Genomic DNA, 22,576 nt, shown 5'->3' on the forward strand with positions numbered 1-22,576 from the left:
TAAGTTGTATTACAACTTGAACCCATTGCATAAACGTTTCCATGGATAACAAATTAGAAAGAATTTATGAAACAATTGATTCCCTCTTTTGTATAGGGTGTTCTAGGGAGCATTTGCAAAAGCTGTTACAGGGCAACCTTTCCGCTAGGATCATTGATATTGTTAATTTCAGCCTCAATGTTTGACTTTTCTGAATAATGTTATTTGAACTTTTTGCAGCAACATTCAAGAGTCGTTCAATATTCAATAATTTTCTTCTGCTGGTCGTTCTTCATATTCTTATTGTCTTGATATTTGATCAACATTTCACGCAGCCCACCTCAACCTATTCAACTAACTTTAAAATGGTACTGTGATAAAACCTATTCAACTAACTTTAAAATGGTACTGTGATAACTTTAAAATGGTAATGTGATAACCGACATACAACTTTTCTTTGTAAACATGGACACATTCTGGTGTCTGATTATGAATTGCGTTCAAGAGTCAAGTAGCTAGATCCCTGGAGCAGATTAGCAATAAATGAATTTTCTGAATACTATCCTTTTTTAATCTCTCTTTTGCTACCAATACATAAATTTTCTGAATACTGTCCTCTTTTAATCTCTTTTTTGTTTTGGACATACTATGCTGGTATTGCAAATATATCAATTGTTGATATTCTTCTTGTTGATATTCTGAATGCTCTTGGATTATATGGAATTAATCCCAAGCTTAGTTATTCGGTGTCAATTAATCACGGGCTTAGAAACAAAATAACTCTGCGGCTTACATTTAAAAACCAATTCTTGTTTATTAAGTCTTGCAGTTCTTGTTTTTAAGTCAATGGGTTGAAGACCCTGACAGTAAGCACACAACATTAACATTATTGTATGTATGGGATACCACGCTTACAATACTCTCAACTTAATAAAATACTCGCAACAGAATATGCATAACCAACTAACTGAACATGCGTTGTCTCTTCATATATCCGAACATATGCCTTTTAAAACAAAGGGGAAAATGATAATTTTGCTGTGTTTGCAGAGAAAGATGTTAGAAATCATCAAATGGAATCCTTCCATGAAGAGAGAGGAGGTGTTTCTGAGTTGATCCAGGTGAATTGTTCATGCTGCTTACCAAGTCGATTTCCAGAGAAACTATAGGTTGATAAGATATTTTCTATTTCCTTCATCTCATCGGGTGTGATCTTAACAGAAAGAGAACCAATATTTTCTTCTAAATTCTCCACTTTAGTGGTTCCAGGAATGGGTGAAATATCATTTCCCTGATGAAAAATCCAACCAAGTGAAAGTTGACCCGGAGAACATCCCTTCCTGGAAGCTATTTCAGCTATCTTTGCAAAAGTCGCCTTATTCTTTTCAAGATTCTCTACTGTAAGCCTTGGCATTGTCTGTACAAAACATCAATACTTTATAAAATTGTAAAAATCCTTCAACAAAACAATCAAATGCAGTAATTTATCAATGCATTACTAGTAACTCAATATAATTTTGAGAAAATGAACTCAGTAATTTCGGGGAACGGGTATTAAAATGAAATGTTTCGGATAAATATCAAATAAGATTAAGAATGTTAATTTTTAAAGGAATACTTATATTTATAATACAACTCTTTTATATATCAATATTCTTTTTTTAAATACTAAACTCAAATAAAGTATAGATAAACGCAGATATACCTTTCTAACATCATTATTCGTTAAATTTTCAACTAACTTTGCTCCAGATGAAAGAAAACCTCCCCCTAGAGGGCTGTATGGCACAATTCCAATACCGAGTTCTCTGCCATTAGAATGTTAATATGTTAGTTAGTAATTCATAATACAAAGCTAATAACAATATGGAAAATGCCAACTCCAACATCTGATATACCTGCAAGTGGGAATAATTTCGTCCTCTACATCCCTAGTCCACAAAGACCACTCTAATTGAACTGCTGTTATAGGATGGACAGCATGAGCCCTTCTAATTGTCGATGGGGACGCCTCCGAAAGTCCGATGTACTTTATTTTCCCTTCTTCAACTAATTTCTTCAGCTCTCCAATCTGTCACAGATGGAAACAAAAAGCACCACATCAAACAGCTGTATTTAAAAGGACATGAAAGTCATAGAGACATCTTGCTTCTCTCCTATGGATGTTTTATGGTGGAGGTTTCCAGCCATCGAGTGTGGTTCATCTCTGTCTGGAAGATAAGATGACTATCTCTGTGCTGAAGATGAAGATGAGTCATACTTGATGGCCAGACACTTTGACCATAAAAACTTCCATATGAGCAATTCCTAAATGCTAAAACAGAATTGCTTTTTTCACATAAGACATAAGCCTCCATCCTAAAATCCAGAATCATTCCAGGAGTAAACCTGAAATCCATTCTGAAATCCAGAATCATTCGAGAAGTAAACCAGAGATATTCCAACAGCACATACCGTAACTTCAATGGGGACTTTAGTGTCAATACGATGTTGATAATAAAGATCGATAAAATCCACTTCAAGTCTCTTCAAGCTTGCTTCACAGGCGGCACGAACATATGCGGGATCTCCTCGAATCCCGGGTTTTCCATCATGTGTTACCCCAAACTTTGTGGCTAATTGGACTTTTTCCCTAATTCCTTTAATGGCCTGCAAACAACATACCGTAGGTAAAAATTCTATCAAATTGGGTAAGCTCTAGATAATTGCAATTACAAGGAAAGAGAAAATCCCATACAACAGTCGTACCTTTCCAACGAGGATCTCGTTGGTGAAAGGGCCATAAATATCCGAAGTATCAAGAAAACTGACACCTCTAGAGACGGCATGGCGGATGAGAGATATCATTTCTTGGTCGGGCTTTGGAGGGCCATAGAAGGCCGACATGCCCATGCAACCTAACCCCAGTGCTGATACTTCTAATCCTTGTGACCCCAAACGTATTCTGCCCACTGATGGTAATCCCGCCATTGCTCTGCTCTGCTCTGCTCTCTGCGCGGCACTGAAACAATCAATCCGGTAATATAGAACCGTTCCTTCTCCTTCGCCCTCAGCGAGTTCACCCCACATATATATATATATAGATGGAGATATTAAAAAAAATAGTAATCTGGTTTTTTAATGTTTTTTTGTGAGTGACCGCCACAGCAGGTTTAGGGTACAATATTTTGGGACATTGCAAGTTATAAATATAAATAAGTTGATTGTAGTTAGGATAATTTCTTCGAAAGTCGAAATTTATTTCAATATATAAAACCACATATTATCACATAGATTTTATATTTACTATTTTTTTATGCCGTTTTTCTGGATAAATTGATCTTGATGATGAATCTACTTCTAAATTTAAAAGATTTATCAATGATATGGACACTGCCGGTCATTTTTAGATTGGGCTTTATAACAACACCGAGCACCAAAAAATCTTCACACATATTATCACATATTTATTTTAATATATAAAATAACTTTTTATCATAGTGCCTCAAAGTTCTTCCAAATGTTAAAACCATATATACCATCATAAATAAATAAATTAAAAAAAAACAATTTTAAATAACAAAAAATAAGATGATTTATCTACTAATTAATTTACTTAAAAAAAGATAAAAACAAAATTACAATGTCATTTAATTGTGAGTTAACTCTTACAAAATAATAATAGATACTAAATATGTCAACAATATGGCGTAGTTTAAGAAAATGATTTTTTATCGTTGAAATTTTTAAATCATGTATTTTATAGTGGAAATAGATTCAGCACCATCAAAAACTTATGGGCCGCCTAAAATCTTGAAATTTGACAGTTATAACGCCTTCTTCAGAACCGTCACGGAGGAGGAACTGTCGGCCTCCATAAAGTCTCTCGGTAAAGACAAGAGTCCCGGCCCCGACGGCTGGCCGGTGGAATTCTTCTCCCACTTTTTCGAGCTCTTCAAAAAAGATCTCCTCTGTATGGTCGACATGTCTCGCCTCTCGGGAAACATCAACAGCGCACTCATGGCCACATTTATTGCTTTAATCCCAAAGTCTGATCGGCCCTCTACCTTTGGTGATTATCGACCGATTTCTCTATGCAACACCCTCTATAAGATCATCTCAAAAATTATAGCTGACAGATTGAAGAAGGTATTAAATTCATTTATATCAGGAGAACAGCATGCCTTCCTCAAGGACCGGCTTATTATGGATGCGGTTGCCATGGCTCAGGAATGCATACATTCTATTTGCAGTAAGAACATCAACGCTGCTGCTCTCAAAATCGACCTCAAAAAGGCCTTTGACTGTGTCAATTGGAGTTTTCTCCACATACTTCTAGCCAAAATCGGCTTGAGACCCCAGGCTATCAAATGGATTATGGCATGCGTGGAATCAGTCCAGTATTCAGTCATCATCAACGGGGTTCCTACTTCTTTCTTCCATGCCGAGAGAGGACTCCGACAGGGCTGCCCTCTCTCCCCTCTCCTGTTTATATTGGTCATGAATTGCCTAAGCTCTCACATCAACCTTGCTGTGAATGATGGTAGATGCAAGCCGGTCCGCATATGCAGGGATATCTCCCTCTCTCACAACTTTTTTGTTGATGACATCCTTCTCTTCGCTATGCTCTGCAAGTCATCCTGGATCTTCCTCTACATGCTCTTCAACAGATTCCATGCTGCCACTGGCCTCTCGATAAACTGCAGCAAATCTGTGCTATATCATAACAATTCGGACCCTGCTCTGGCGCTCTGGATTGCAGATCGTTTTGGCATCAATCTTGCCCTCATCAAGGATGGCTTCTCCTACCTGGGATTTCGCCTCAAAGCCATGGGATACCAATGCATGGACTGGGCATGGCTGGTCGACCGTTTCCTCCATAAAATCTCTCGATGGGAAATGCGTCTTCTCTCTCTTGCTGGTCGTTTTATTTTGGTACAGTCTGTCCTTTCACAGCTCTCAATTTATTGGCGACACCTCTTTCTCCTTCCATCCTCCGTCATCAATCAATTCAAATCCATCTCTGCCACTTTTTTGTGGAGCGGTCGGTCCTCCCCCTACAAACTACATCTGGTTAAGCTGGGCTCTATCTCACGCCCAAAGGAGAAAGGTGGATGGGGCCTCCTTGATATGCATCTCTTTGGCAAGGCTCTTATATGCAAGTCTTTACACAGAGGCTTTTTTGGCGACAGCCCATGGAGTCTTTTGATAAAACAGAAGTATCTCAAAGGACGCCCTCTGGCTCACTGGCTTCATCGGCCTACTCTTGGCATCCGTCGTGGCTCCCCAATATGGAATTGTTTTAAAAAAATCCATCCTTTCTTCAGAATCCATCTCAAATGGACACTTTACTCGGGCTCCTCCATTCTCATAGGCATTGACCCCACTCTTTACAATTTTGAGTCTATGATCCCCCCCCCCCCCCCTTCTCTCCTTTTTTCACTCTCGAGGCTTTTTCACATGGAACACCCTCATTGAGTCCTGGTCCTCTCTACAACCGGTTTGGAAATCCGCCCTCATGCTTGCCATCCCTCCCCATCTACTTGCCCATTGGACTTCCTTCACTTCTCACTTTTCCCATCAGGGGATCCTCCAACATGGAACAAAGGATTCCCTCATATGGTCTACCGATTCCTCCATCCATTTCATCACTGTCAGGAAAATATATTCTTCCATCATTGCTGAACTCCCTCCCCTTTCCTCCTTTTTTCCTGTCAAGTTTTGGAAGGCCCCTTGCCCTCTTAAAGTCATTCTATTCTCCTGGTTGCTTTTCTATGATAAAAATCTCTCCTGGGATGTATTACTACGAAAGGGCTGGATTGGTCCTGGTCGATGTGTTCTTTGTCTACAGGACAATGAAACAAATCTCCACATGTTTCTTCACTGTCATGCTGTCCAAGGAATCTGGCGGGAGCTCTCGACTCTTCACAGTTTCCCTCTCAAACACTTCTCTTCCATCCAGGAGGCTTTCAAATGGTGGGCAGACCAATGCTCTGACAGACAGGCACTCTTCTGCCTTACTTGCTGGAATATTTGGTTATGGAGGAATCGGCGCATTTTTCAGGCCTCCTGCCTGTCTTTGCTCTCCATCCTTCCTCTCATCTCGGGATCCATTTCCTCTCGGCTCTAACTGGGGAATAATGTCCAGCGCAATATATACAGGTGGGTTTCCTTATATGTATATGACTCGGCTGCTATCTCATGCCGCCGATCTATCTTCCTATATTTTGATCCAGAACTTTGATGCTGTTACATCCGATTGATGCTGTCGGACGCAGCTTCATATGCGCCCTTCCATCGCCATTCTATATCAACACTGATGCACAGGGCTTTTTATATGAACACTTTTCCTATGGCGGTTACAGTTTTGATCTCATCTGTTTATCCTTTCTCTATACAGGTTTTCCTCATATGTTCATGCCTTGTATATTTACACATGCTGCCGATCCTACATACAAATTTATGAATCATATCTAGATGCTGATTATATCTGATTGATGCTGTCTGATGCATCTCCTCTTGCGTCCTCTCGACGCCATATATCCATATTTCCAGGACTGCGGTCTCAATGTAAACATGATATATTTCTCAATATATAATATGATGATTTTTTCCTACTGAAAAAAAAAACTTGGATTTACAAAAATCCCTGCTGATTTTTTCAAAATATAACTGTCATTACAAAAACACAATCTCAATAAGCTACATCTACTAATTAATTTACTTAAGAAAAAGTGAAAACAAAATTAGTGTCATTTCACTCTGAGTTAACTCTTACAAAACAATAACAGATACCAAATATGTCAACAATATGGCCTAGTTTAAGAAAATGACTTTTTACAATGGAAATTTTTGGAAACTTGGATTACCACTGTTAAACTTTATGATTTTGGGTGAGCCAGAAGTTTTTAATGACGCTGAATCTATTTCCAATATTAAAAAACCAGTAGTCTATTGAAGCCAGGATGGTGGGCAAAAAAGTTTCAAAAATTCTTGTAAATACAGTGTTTGAATCATGTTTTTTAGAGTGGAAATAGATTCAACACCATCAAAAACTTATGAGGCACTTAGAATCTTGAAATTTGATAGTTATAACTTGGATTTACAAAAATCCCTACCTAAATTTTTCAAAATAGAACGGTCATTACAGAAACATAATCTCAATAAACTACGCCATTAAAAAAATTAAACGATCCCAAAATAAAATTAAATTATTTGAAAATAAAAATAACCAAACGTCAAAATTGTCCCCTCGCTACCATTGTTTATTCACTGCACGGCAGTGCGCTCCAATTGTCGGATTTTGTCGTTTGGAAGAAAATTATTTTTAATTGGAAGACATGAACTTTCGACGAACGTTCCTGAAAATAAACTTATAATAAAAGTGACACTTCAACAAGGGCGGCTGAAAGTTTTGTAGTCGGATTTTGTCGTTTGGAAGAACTTTCGATGAACGTTGCTTAAAATAAACTTATAATAAAAGTGACATTTCAACAAGGGCGGCTGAAAATTTTGTAGAACGCTAGTGTGAACAGAATATATGGTTTCATAAAAGTGACATTTCAACCAGGGCGGCTGAAAAATTTCTAGAACACTAGAGTGTGTGAACATCAAAATATATTGGATACCGTAGTTCTAAATTTTTTTAAATAACGAGCGAAGAGGTCAAAAAGGCAAAGCTAACTGGCACGTTTACGTTTTTTCTATTTAATACTTTCACCGAGTAAATATCAATGGTTACCATCTATGATATGATTTCCGACGAAATTTGCATATTACAATATTTGAAATTATTATATGTGAAAAGGTTCAATCCTACTTGATTTGACATGTCTACAAATATATATAAACTGAGGCTTTGATAGTATTTAGAGGTTATTGTATTAAACATTACAGGCCCATTATTATTGATGTGAGAGAGGCTTTTTTATTGACAAATTATCTGATTTAAGGTGGGTATTTATTGTTAAAAGTGATATATGTAGTTCTGTCTTTGCTCATTTAAGCCATCACTATGGCTTCCTTACAGCTGTATTAACTCTCAGCTTATATGACGGCCTAGGTGGTGAGGTGGCTCATCGGAAAACTTTAATGCGGTATGTTCTATAGCCGACTTTGGGATTCACCTTGCCTTTGTGATCTCCAACTGTTGTAGTGATCGGACGGTGGGAGCAGGTTCTGAATTTCTATGCATCCAGTGTAATCTCCATCTCATTCCCATTGTTCTTCCCTGGAGGAGGATTTATGTCTGCTCTGTATGGAGTCTTCCAGGTGTAGGTGACTTCCTCTGACTTCTGCTTGTAGTTTACTTGTAGTTTTGTTTTATGCTTGCTCATTGCTACCATGAATGCTCTGCTAAACTATTATGGCTCCTTCAACAGTTACCACGGGCTCTCTAACTTCGTCGTTCGACAACAAGCGTGAAGGAGGGTTTTCACTAATCTAGGTACTAATCTAGGGCATCCATGACAATGAGGTACTAATCTAGGGCATCCATGTACAGGGTATCTCTATCACTAATTTATAATGTGCAAAGAGTGATGGGTTAATATCGCAACTTGATAGGGTCATACCTAAGATGCAATGAAGATGGCGATGATGGTCAACAATGTAATAAAGATGGAAGTGAGAGACCCAACCCTCTATTACAGGTTCAGGAGAAACACACCTAAGGTCGAGTGCATGTTACAATAAAAACACCACCTCATCTTGAAAAAACCATCTAGAAAGACTAGACCATGGTTAAATCACATAATGAAAGAAATAAAACATGGGTAAGGTAAAAAAAATCATATTTTTTCTATTTTTTGAGTTCTATAATTAATTTTAAAAGAATTATGATATATATATTATGTTTATGATGGTGTTTTTTTTACATTTTTTCCTCATGATGTTGTCATTAATGCTTTTAATGATTATATGTTATACATGGTTTATAAACTCAATGTGAAAAATGTCAATTCATGACATAGTTAGCCAATGAATAATAATAATAACAAAAGCTATACAATAGCTAGTGTTTGTCGCTTAGTTTAAATGTAATTAAATCAAAATAAAAATATTAAATTCAAGTTAGTTTTAAGATTTAGAATGGGATCAATTCAAATTCTAGTGATTGGTAATGATTGGTAAATTGGGGTATTTGGTTATTTGTAATTCAACATTATTGACCTATTACCAAATGGCTAATACCTGCTACACCACACCATACATAATGATAATAACAAAAGTAATGTACAACACTTTGTTTTTTTGTGATACGCTCATAGGCTTTAAAATCAAATAGGAAATGTTTTCTATAATGTGATCACACAACTTACAAAAATAATGTACACGCCTTTTTTTAATGAAATTTTTTTCCAATACGACCATAAGCTTTAAAATCTTATCAAAAATGTTTTCTAGAATGTGATCATGGAATTTTGTTTTACACTATGTTGTATAACCTTTTCTCATTTTGAAAAAAGTTGTGTTCCATTTTATTTTATTTTATTTAATGATATAAATTTTGATATAATAAATAACAAAATAATCTATATAATTCAAAATTTAATAAATAAATAATTATAAAATATTTGAAATATTTTTTTATTAATAAAAATTAAATAAGTTAAATAATCTAAAATAATATTGTCAATAAAATTAAATCAATTAAAATAATGTTAATTGAAGATAAGAAAATATAATTAAAGCTCTTTGGTCCTTGATGATAGATAGAGTTACTATCCAAAACTTTGGGCAGATCACAAATATTAATTTCAACATTCAAATCATAATTTGATTTGCATTATTTTTCTCTTTACAAATTGTAGTTTGTTAATGATTAGTTATTTATTATTTTTGTTTTGATGTCATTTGTTATTTAATAAAAAAATAAATGTAGATTTTATTATTTAATAAAAAAATAAATACAAAATTAATTTGTAATTAAAAAACAAAAAAACCAAAAACAAAAACAAGCAAACCTTTATGAACGTAATAATAATTATCTATTTTAAATTTAATCTTTTATAATTATTTTAAATTACTTAATTTTAAAACATTTAAATATTTTTTTTTTTCAATTTTCGTTTCAATTAAATACAATATCAAATTGAATTAACATTATCTAATTGATTTAATTTCATTAATAAAAAACATTTTAAATTATTCAATTATTATTATTTTTAAAATTATATTAATTAATTTGATATCTATTATATTAATTAATTTAATATATATTCTATTAATTTTTTTTATACTATTAGAATTTATATGGTTAAATAAAATAAAATACATGATATAACTTTTTCAAAATGAAAAAAATGTCATAATCATTATATAAATAAGCTAGATTGTATGGTTAATTTTTACACAATATTTCCAATTTGCTTTTAAAGCTTTCACAATTTATTCATTTCCATATATTTTCAACTTTCTAATAAAGTTTCATTATATTATAAGATTGGACACTTCCATAGTTATTCATATTGTTGTTAGAGATTTATGGGATAGAACTGTGTATTATTTGTGATAGGTCTAATGTGTCTAATGTTTTTGATGGTAACTCCATCCATCATCAAACCTTCATTATATTTTCAACATTCTCTTCAACTAAATACAATATTATCTTGAATAAAGATTATTCAATTTAATTTAATTATTATCTTAGATTATTTAATTGATTTAAATTTTATTAATAAAAAATATTTTATATTATTTATAATTAATTATTTATTAATTTTTTTTAATTATATAAATTAATTTATTATTTATTATATTAAAATTTTATAAAATTAAAATTTAGATCATTAAATAAAATAAAATAAAATAGAACTTTTTTCAAAATGCCAAAAAGTCATATAACAGTGTAAAACAAAATTACATAATAACATTCCAAAAATTAAATAAGGGTAAAAAATTAAAACGAAATTACATAATAACATTCTAAAATTAAATAAGGGTAAAAAATTAAATTTAAAATAGATAATTATTTTTATATTAATAAAAAATTTTATTAAATGTCAAAAATTACAAATTAAATTTTTATTTTTAACTTACATTTATTTTTTTTATTAAATAACAAAATCTACATTTATCTTTCTATTAAAAAACAAATGACATCAAAATAAAATAATAAATAATCTATTGTAAAGATAAAAAATAATACACCTCAAATAATAATTAATATTGATTGGAAATTATGATTTTATGTCCATTTCATGGAGTTACACTGGAATTGATGCAAACACATAACTAATGTGGGGCTTTGAAAATCAGACCATCGAATTTTAGGAACAAATTGTAATGATATCTGATGTACTTGATTGGTTGTTTCAACTTTCAGTTAATAAATTCAGTGCAGTAAATACAATGCACTTAAAAATTACCTAAATAGAGAGTATTGTTACTGGGATGAGCAACAACGGGTCATTCATGTATTACAGACCTTAGGGAAAAATACGCCTAACATATCAAAATTTACCGAGAGACCACCAAAGTACCAGCGACAAAGCAGACTCACCCATCAACATAAAAGCCTTAAATACATAACACAAATCCCCATACAATAAGTAATAACATATTAAATTAGATAACTAATTAAATAAATGATATTATTTTTAAGAATAATAAATTTTCATTTTCAAAATAAATTGTAAAAATAATTCATTAAATTGTTGGTCGAAACCAAACTAATATATTTGCACGAAAAGCCCCATGCATAATAACTACCGCATGTATAATAAATCTCACATAATAATAATATCGCTGAGGCCACCGGCGGAGTTGGCATTTCACTGCCAGGCGGCAATTATTTTATAAACTGCCTGATTTATTCTTTTGGCAGAAAATTAATTTTAATTGATTTTCCAGGCGGCTGAAAAGATTTTTTTTTTCACAAAAACGAGGCGGCTGAAACTTTATTAAAAAACTAATGTGTAGAGGTCAAAATATATATCTCGTATAGTTTAAAATAATAAGGTAATTTGAAAAAGCGAAAAAACCAGAAAGAAAAGGCTAATTGGTAGACTTACATATACTTGTATTACTTACTTGCCGGGCAAGCTATTTTGATGTGTGTTTCTAGTTTTCCAAGGCAATGATGGTCAAAGTGGCGATAGACTTTGATTATTACTTGCTCTCCAAGAGAGCGTTTTTGCAGGAACAAAGTGAAAGAGAAACAACTTTAAATTCATAATAAACCTTGCTCTGAAATAATTTGTGTACAAAATGATTTATAGTTTTTGATGAGAACGCAAACTAAATATCTCACTTCATAGTTGCATGGGCACATTCAATCAAACTTAACAAATTGTATAGTTTGTGATCATACGTGGAATAATATATTGCAAATGTTATTGAGGAAACATCAAAGAGAAATGCATATTAGACATGGCTAATAGAATTCAATCTTGTTTCGTGTACGGAATGAAGGAAAGCTAGATTTGAGGATATATATGTTTAGAAAAAACTTATCCCAATCCTTTAACTATTACTTTAAATTTAAATTAACAATAATGCATTTCTTATTCATAGAGCTCAATTATCATTCACAACATTCAAATTCTAATTTCAGTGACCAAATAATGAGAAACATTTTGTTATTTATGACTAAATAGTTTTATTTAGTGCCATGGTTATTAACTATGTGTTGAATTTGATTGGTTCATCTAATTTTTTTAAATTGAATGCAAAATAAATAATGTAGTGATCTCACATATTAATGTCTAAGAAAATTAATTAGATTTTGTTTTCGATAATCACATTGCTAATTATACACTTCAAATCTATGACATGAAATGCTAGTACATGACCATGAGACACACACAATGGATCTATGTGACAAACCAAAAGATCATAGCCACCAGTAAAAGCAATGTGATCAATGTCATAGTGTAATGCTAGTGTATGGCCACGAGACATAAATAATGGATCTATGTGACAAACCAAAAGATCATAGCCACTAGTAAAAAAAATGTGATCAATGTCACATTTTACGTTAGCAGGGCTATTGAGGCATATAGAACATGTGTCCAAGAGTAGCCTTCAAACTACATATAATGATATGTAACTCAAATACAACTTGGGAAGGGTTCCATATAAGAGTGAGATGCCCATATCCCAAGGTTTTCTACTCAACCTCGATGGTACGAATCTACAAAATATGAATAAATGAGCTAATGTCAAACATGGTCGAAATATTCTAACTTTTGATCATTAGTGTATACAACTAACAAACGTGAGGGGACCCATCAATGATGAAAATGGACCCCAAGGTACCTAACATAGTCCACAAAGCGTGAATAAATGAGTTAAAATCAAACAGTCATAGGCTCATTAAATCAAGATTCAATGAGGTAAACCCACTATTGATCACGAGGAGGCTTGTCATTGAGGTTTGCAAGCTCTAAGTTCCAATTGGTTCTAGATAAATCTTCTAAATAATGAGGTAAAGTCACCATGGGATTTTTTTTTAAAGGAGGGCCTTATAGCATCCCCCATGAATCGACATGGAATAGACCAACATATTATGTGAATGGATGAAGTCATGAGGTATAACTCACACAAGGATGGTTGACACAAAAGGTCAACGAGGACCACAGATGAATGATTGAGGCTTAGACATCCCTTGAACATGTAACAACATAATAGAAAAGTGACTTGGCTACAATCTCCACAAGGTTTAGGGCCTTTTCCTCCTCTCTAAATTCACCATAGCGCACTTAGCAAATGAATCCAAATTGGATGGAAAACGTCCTTTCATAGAAAAATCCACAATTTTTCTATTGCCCATTGCGACTAGACCATTGCTCAGTTTGACGAACTGTCAATACTGTTGGAAATCTCTCACTGAGATGTATAATGGGTCTTCCTCATTTTTTGATGATTTGGCACTTCACTAGGAAGTGAAGTGTCAAATCCCGCCATTGCTCTGCTCTCTGTGCAGCACTCAATCAATCGATCCGGTAATATAGTACTGCTTATTCTCATTGGTCCTTAGCCTCGTAGATGTAGATGGAGGCAAGCGAGTTCATCAATATATAGAGTTGGATATGTCGCGTAATAATAGTTTATTTGTATTCAGTCCATCACAGCGTTCGTCATCTGGAAGTGGTCTAAAGTTCAATTCATCACGGCTTTCAATCCATCTAGTCTAAGATCAATTGTTTTTTGTTCAATGAATGCTGGATCAATCGTCATGGCATTCGCCATTCGGCTAAGTGTGCATGAAGCATCATTAAATCAACATGGGGTTTGTCATAAAGTATCACTCATTAGGTTTTCAATCATTATAAATTAGCAATTGCTTTTAAATGTGTAAAGATATATTGAAAAAATTGAAGATGTTTATGATATTATTGTAAAAATATTGTAACAAAGAAAATATAATAATTTAAATGATGGAGTATGGAAGGGAGAAAATGTGTTCATGCTTGTAATAGTCTCACATTTGTGCAGATGTCAGCCTTATAGATGTTGCTCAAATCACCTCGCTAAATCATTTTTTCCCAATCATATTATTATGTCAAAATTTTATATACATATTATATCCAACCTATAATATGCAAGGTAATGAGGAGAAATGTTACCATAGTTCCTCATGGTCAGTGGCGCACAAAAAATGTAATTGCATAGAGGAGGAAATGACTAAATTCAGTTTGTGTTGATAATGAGATTAAATAAAGAACATTTTTCACTTCAGTGGCTATCAGATTCCATGGTTTTCTACAATCAACATAAAGTATGGGGTTTGTTTTAGAATTTGGAGTCATTTTATCGAAGCCATTAATTCTAGTTTTAAATTAAATTTAAATTTTGTCTAGCAAAGAATTGTTGGAATTGCAAATTTATGTGGTTTACACAATCCAAGTGTCCAAGTAAATTTTCAAGATGTTGTATCCATTTATGCATTAAAAAATATGGTTTTAAAAATGAAAAGTTACACATGTTATATAACCATATATACATATGCACTTATTTTTGTATATAAACTTGTGCCTTCCACTTGGTGAAATCTTTATCAAGAGTTGTAGTGTATTACAGAGTTTGTTAGGTTGCATTGTCTTTTAATAAATTTTAAAAATTAGATTCTTGCCCACCAATCTGATTTGAGATTATTCCAATTCTAATAAGTTCCTGATTGTAATTTATAACATTCATTTATATATAAGCAAAATTTATTTAGCAAAATGGTCAATTCCTTTTAATAAATTAAAAAAATTAGATTCCTTCCAAGTGGCTCCCTACCCACCAATTTCCTAAGGATTTGAAATTATTCCAATTCTAATAGGTTCTTCCATGATAATTTCTTCCTTATTATTTATAACATTCATTTATGTATAACCAAATTTTATTTAACAAAATGGTCCATTTACAATAAGATGTGTAATTCTTTTTTTCTTAAGTTAAAGTTGACCCATGTCAAAACAACAAAATGACAAATGTCAAATGGAGATGAAAAAAGTAGACAATACCTAACCTAAAAAACACCATGCTTGTAAAAATAATTGAAATTTTCTTGGTCAATAACAAATGTGACTAATGTGACTTGTAATGTCTTGGTGGTTAGCCGTGAAAATTCCATTTCGAATGTTGTCATGCTTCATTGCTTTAAGAATGTTTTAAATTTAAATTTGATAGCATGTATTTATTTAGTTTAAATACAATATAAATTTGTTTTACTAACTTTATTAATTATATTTATTTATAAATATTAATTCTTTTTAAGGAATAATTTTTTAATAATTAAAAAAAAAGACTTCAATAAATTTAATTCTTCTTTATATATAATAAATTCAATATCAACCTTTGATTGGGTATTATGGTAGATGAGATGGGGTTTAGGGTGTCATGTCCTCTATTTAATGTTGTTGGTAAGCAACGGGTGTTTCATACTTTTCTTTGAGGTCTCTTGTAATGATATGAAGATATGGCGAGTTTGTTTGTGAAGAGAGAGCGAGAGTCGAGGGTAAGACCCCGGCTCTTGGAGCTTCTTGTTTGAGAAGGTGAGGTGGGAAATAACCCTAGTGTGGAAATATTTGGTGTTTCGCACAGGGTGGAGAGGAACTTTGTGGCTTATTGCTCTCTGGTGAGCAGAGGTAGTGGTGGCTTTTTCATTTGGGTCACACTGGGTGGTGAACTTCAAACCATCTCAATTTGGGTTCGAGCGCTCGACCTGTAAGTTAAGTTCGTCTGCTCTGGTCTTTTTCCTGGTCTTGGTTGATGTCCAGTTGGGTCTATGTGGTAAATTGAGTTGCAAAGGGTGTGTGTCTCAACTGTGGCATATCAATTACCTCTTGAAGTTGTGTATTTTTATTGATTTGTCTAGGGTTATTTGATATCTCGGTTTGTCTCAGCATAGCAATGTTGGTGGTGGCTTCAGTTGGATTTTGTGGTAGGGACTAGCATGGGCAGTTTTATTTTGTTATCGAGTCTAGGTTTGTGAGGGGGTTTGAAGTTGGGTCTCTATTCGTTGGGTCCATGTAGCTCCGCAGTCTTGGGGTGGTGTTTTTTTGTCCAATGGTGGAGGGAATTGAGTTTGTGGATGACTTTGAGTCACCTTCTTCTTTCTTGGTGGATTTTTGTCCAAGTTTCAGGGCTTTGTCTGGTGTTATTGTGAAGAGATTGTGTGCGAGTGTTCCGACTTGGTTGAGGGGGGTTTGTTTCAATTTGTGTGTCCTTTTGCAGGTAGGGGAAATCTCCATAGGAATATAGAATTATCTCTTCATGACTCAGAGATGCTGAAAAAACAGAGACCATGAAGTAGGAGTGGTGACGACAAAACTCAGCCGAGACAGAGGGGGTGAGGCTCTTTGCTCACGACTCTATGGGGACACATTTCAAAGAAATTCCACAAGAAGTGCTCAAGGAGATAAGGGATTTAGACATAGAATTTAGGGAGGAGAGACACTCGTTGTCTGACTCTAAATTGTAGACGACCTGGTAGGGTGGGTCCTAGACCCTAATCACACCAGGGCTAGAAAGAAGTACTTGAATTCAATTTCACTTCATAGGAAAATGAAGGCACTATTGGGTTTGGTACTAAGAGAAAAACAAGTAGAGAAGTACAAACTCTTCTACTCCGTGGACAATGCTAAAAAGATGTTGAGAAACTTGTGGTTATGTTTGGATAAAATTGATGCTCACCTCATTTCTTCTATTTTAATTAAATTATTTGATTCGAATGTTGAAATTAATATTTGTGATCCTTCCAATGTTTCCCATGGTAACTCCATCCATCATCAAGTACCAAAGGTATTTCATTATATTTTCAACATTCTCTTCAACTAACTACAATATTATCTTGAATTAAGATTATGTTAATTGATTTAATTTTATTGACAATATTATCTTAGATTATTTAATTGATTTCAATTTTATTAATAAAAAAATATTTTATATTATTTATAATTATTTATTTATTAATTTTTTGAATTATATAATTTAATTTATTATTTATTATATTTAAATTTTACAAATTTTATACTTATATTATTAAATAAAATAAAATAGAACACAACTTTTGCCAGTGTAAAACAAAATTGTATAATCACATTCTACAAAATATTTCTAAAATTAAATAATTTAAAATACATAATTGTTTTGACTTAGTTACCAGAGAATCCACTGCAAAAACCATTTTCCGTCAACGTTTCAAATCCCAACCGGGATCCATCATCAGGACTTCTTGAATGTTGATAGTAGAAGAGCTTAACTGAGGGATTTAAATAGTTATGAGGAGAGTAGATTTAAGGATGATAAGGGTTTTTATTAAATGTCAAAAATTACAAATTAAATTTGTATTTTTAAATTTACGTCTACTTTTTTATTAAATAACAAAATCTATATTTATCTTTTTGTTGTATAACAAATGACATCAAAATAAAATGATAAATAGCAAATGACAAACTATATTTTTTAATGTTTAGATTTTCCGGAAAAGTCACATAGAGAACAAAAGACGCAACGGTTAAAGATTTCATTTCATTTTTTTTTATAAAGTCAAATTAGTTAATTTTGAATTTCATTTTTATTTTTATTTTATTATATATATATATATATATATATAAAGTCAAATTAGTTAATTTCAAATTTCATTTTTATTTTTATTTTATTTTATATATATATAAAGTCAAATTAGTCAATTTTGAATTTCATTTTTATTTTTATTTTATTATATATATATTTATTGAATATGATTTTTTTTTAAGATTTGAATATTTTTTTATTAAAAAATTTTATATTATAAACTTTAAGGCCGAAGAAGGAAACTAATGAGGGAAATAAAAAAGAGAAGGGATTTATGGGTTACTTAATTTCCATCTATCATCCATATTAAGAGTTTTACTCCTCGTTTCAATTGAAATGGCTTCTTGATGAAATTGATCAACCCTTGCGAAGACCTAAGAATCATCTAAGCAAATATGGTGCTTTGTTAATTCAGCATGTTCGGCCAGAGCACAGGAGCCGGTCCTACAGTGCCTAGAGTCTGCTGCGTGCCCCTAATCCTTTGCGAAATAAAACGACCAGTCTCACCGATGGGGTTCCCCAAAAACACTGAATTAAATAAACACCTTTCATGCATTTGGGATCAATAGAGTCTTTGACAGATCTTACAGAACTACAAATGGTTTTACAAAGTCTAGAAATGGAGTCAATCTTTTGTTTTTAAAGATTCTATCAATCTTGTGAATTATCCCTTAAATAAAAAAAAAAATTAAACATTAAAAATAATACAAATTAAATAATAATTAACATTAATTAGAAATTATGATTCTATGTTGATTTTACTTTAAATGAATTGGTGCAAACACATAACTAGAACCCATCCCATAGAGGGGGACTAGTAACATTTATCTGATCTCTTGACATGCGTTATAATAAAATTATTCTTTACATATCTGGTTTCCATTGGATGATTGGAGTTATTACTCTTTCTTTTTTCTGTTTAACTATGATTGTGGCATAGATTCAGACTTTGGTAGGTTTTATTTCTATCAGTTACTACAAATCCACAATGTTTAGTATCCATTTATATTTTTGAGATTATTTTTCATCCACAATCTTAAGTGGGTTCTTTTCATACATCTTTGAGAAGAAAACATTATAAAAAGAACTTCAGAGAATACGAAGATCCTTCCTATGGGGTGAAGCTCCATTAGAAAGGGAGTGGCTACTATTATCATAGGATAAGCTATTTTGACTAAATCTCAAGGGTGGATAGGGCTTCCAAGGCCCATCTATAATGGTAACTATATTGGCTGTGAATATTTGATGGAGGTGGATACATGTGGGGAAAGATCTTGGGAAATAATGTAGAGTAGCAAGTATGCCCCCGAGACTTCTCAACAAAAATTAATCAAATTGAATACACTTTTCCTGGTTCAATAATATGGAATCTATCAAGGAAAGGAATGAATTTGATTTAGAAACATTGCTTTTAGGAGATCAAAAATGGACAAACAACATTATTTTGAGATGATGCCTCGCAAAAACTGTTGAAACAAGGGGAGCAAGATGATCTTAAGTGGCTAAGAAAAAAATGATAGCTCAATGGTGATTGGCAATGACTGGTTATTGGATTGAGGGGGATTGAGACTTGAGTTAGCGCTAATGGATAATGTTGGAAAACCAACATCCTAAACTTGATAGGGTGTTTTGGAAACAATTTTGGGGTAATTTACAAAAGCGAAGGATACTTGTTTCCCATCAAGAGCATAAACTCCAAGAGGGTATAAACCCAAAGGTATCTTCTTAATAAGTGAAGAATATCAATTGGAAGTGGGACATCAAGATATAAAATGGGAGGAGGTATGGGCTAAAATATGGAAACAAAAGGTATAGCCAATAATATATATTTTCCTCTCGCTCTTGCTATCGAATAAACTACTAAGTCGGGAAAATATCCAAAAAATAGATTATGAGAGACCCTATAGATGTCAAATATGTCTGATGTACTCATAGGATCTACATAACTTATTCAACTATTACATTTTCTCTATGGGACTATGGAATAAAATATCTGACTTCTTTCTAAGAATAGATAGAGATCGCTTGAGTATACATAATACTATAGTTAGATGGGGATATCAAGCTTTCTCCAATCCGGTTCTTAACCATATTTGGATCATATCACTTAGATTCATCCTTTTGGGATTTTGGAAAGAATGTAAGGAAATAATATTCAAAGGGAAGTATATTTCTATGGACTCCACCTAATAATCCATAGCTAGACAAATCAAGAAATCTATTTTAGCTCTATCATGTTCTCCTTATGATTGGCTAGCATTTGTCAATGAAGCAAGGATTTTGAAGGGGTGGTTCCCCTTTCCTCCTAAGGGGATGTAGCCTTCCTATTTCCCCTGTAACCAGGCTTTGATCCTTGTTAAATTGCAATCACCTCACCATAGTTTTTTAAGTTGAACTTTGAAGGTGCAACTAAGGGAAATATAAGACCTACAAGATATGGAGGTACAATTTGAGACCACAATGGTTTTCTTGTGTTCATTTATTCTGGTATGATTCGTATTAGCAAAAATAATTCCACATAACTAATTGGTCTTTATATGGGGTTAGAATATGCCCGTATGCAAGGTTTTTCTAAGATTCTGGTGGAAGTTGACTCCCTAATCATTATAAGTACGCTATAGAAACTCCAGAAGGGATCCCACATTCATAAGAATTCATTAAGATGGAAGTTGGAATCCATTTTGGAACATGTGTCCTTCGTCATCTCTTGTATTATTGCTCTAATTCCGGCCATGCCTAGGGAACTAGGAACAAAATTGCATACCTACAAGTGAACCATGGATGTCTAGAAGCCTCTTCCAAGTTGGCTTCAAATTGGAATCTCCTAAAAGATTTTCATTTTAAGGTGGTTTATTGGTAATTATCTGAGAAGGACTATAGATTCATGGATGGGGTGACAAACATTGTATAGTTGGTGGTGAAAGGGGGGTGGGGGGCACGGGTGAAACCACTGCCCCACTTGGAAAATAAGTTGGGAGACATGGAACCCATCCCTAGTGAATTTTAATGCACCCATCATATGTGTATAATGGATATATATTGAGATTTATTATCCTTTAGGGGAAGGTGAAGACAAAATGCTACGAATGGTGAGAGAAGATGGTGCATTCATGAGATGGAAGGAGATGTAATAATTTCTTTGGTTATTAAATTTTTAGAAGTGGAATGTTGGAGGCTTAGCTACATACAAAGGGAAGTAAGTGGTGGAGGTTGCGTCCACCTCGCTAGCAATTGGGGTGTTTAAAATGGCAGCAAGTGAGGGCATTTAAAATGATATTTTTTTTGCATACATCTAGCATCCTCTTCGAATTAGTTCAATTGCGTTGACTACCTAGTATTGATATGTTTCTCCCTTGATTTCCTTTTTTAAAGTTAATTTAGAATTACTTCAGGGGCCTTTGTGTGGCGTCTAAATGAGAGTGGTGGTTGTTTCCTTTTCTATCCTTGCTTTCTCATGCTAGTTATTCCAAGATGAGATTTCCTCTTTCACTATTTGACAAATCCCTAAGTGATTTTCTATGCCCGTTCCCCCAGTTTTGGTCTAAGATTTTCACCCTCGTCTTCCACCCTATCAGACCCATGTTGTTTTACTTCTTTCCTAGAGTTTATGCCATACTCAGTCACACGCTTGCCTTTTTGTGTTCTTATATTGGTGATGGGTTGTTTTGGATGGTGAACTAATGACTAGTAAGTTGCTCTGTTGTTGTTCATTTTCAAGGCCTTCTATTTCTATCTTTGAGCAATTATTGGCGTAGTTCTCTCAGCTTCCTATCACGTTTGTTGTTTTATTTTTGTGCTATTGACTCACCCTCTCTCTAACTAGAGTTGAATACTTGTTGGCATGAAGGATTTTCTTTTGTCAAAAGGTGGCTTTGTAGGTGTGTTACTGTCTTTATGGGTGGTGCAAGTTGGACTATAATTCTGGGGGTGGTGGGAGTGTGTATTACCTTTCTCAATCCGAGGAAATTTGGAGGTTTGGTTCATGGGTGGAGTTTGTTTTAGGGTTTTACCTTTGCAACTCTCATAAACAAGGCTAAGATTGGCCATTTTTGGATTCCTTTTTCTGACATGCCCAACAACCATACCATGCTAGCATGCTCAGGTCCGAAGAGGGGCCGCTTATTCTAAAGAGCTAGCCCATAGATGCCACACTCATATGCATCATGTATCAGTGGCTTGCTCAAGAGAAAGTTCAAGAAGGACTCTTTTAATCTAAGGGAGAAGCATCCTCTCATAGGATTGCTCTCTCAAACATGAAGTTGTTGATTGAATGGACTGCTTGGACACACAAGGGGAATGCTCATTCAATACATGTAGACTATAGACTTATATTGGAATTTGGTAGATGGAATTTTTATTGTGTTGGACGCTCTTGGATTGGAACAAGATATGTATGGATATCATGCATTCTCTTGAACACTTGCACAAGCATCAGAGGCATATGGACGAGAGAATGTAAAGGATTCAATTACACCTTGGTATTCCTCCAAGAGCTAGTGGCACTCCAAAGAACTAAAATGCACCCATTCATATGCCAACATTAAATACAAATCCTTCGATTTAGATATGTTATGATATTGGAGATGGATTTCATATTTTTTTTTTTAGT

At 33.6% G+C, this 22,576-nt stretch overlaps 1 protein-coding gene across 1 annotated transcript; it reads right to left on the reverse strand.

The window, feature by feature from the left end:
• Window positions 1–768: 768 nt before the first annotated feature.
• On the reverse strand, window positions 769–3,037 carry LOC149212507 (putative aldo-keto reductase 2). The gene is made up of 5 exons (XM_089391861.1): window positions 2,728–3,037; window positions 2,434–2,628; window positions 1,878–2,050; window positions 1,685–1,787; window positions 769–1,396 (listed from the first exon to the last, which is right to left on the reverse strand). The coding sequence occupies exons 1-5, from the start codon at window positions 2,947–2,949 to the stop codon at window positions 1,049–1,051; spliced, it is 1,041 nt and encodes a 346-aa protein (XP_089247987.1). The 5' UTR covers window positions 2,950–3,037; the 3' UTR covers window positions 769–1,048.
• Between the last annotated feature and the right edge of the window lie 19,539 nt (window positions 3,038–22,576).

Source organism: Pinus tabuliformis, chromosome 1_1 (assembly GCF_031772625.1).
Source record: "Pinus tabuliformis cultivar Carrire ecotype Pingquan chromosome 1_1, CPIR1, whole genome shotgun sequence".
Classification (NCBI taxonomy): domain Eukaryota; kingdom Viridiplantae; phylum Streptophyta; class Pinopsida; order Pinales; family Pinaceae; genus Pinus; species Pinus tabuliformis.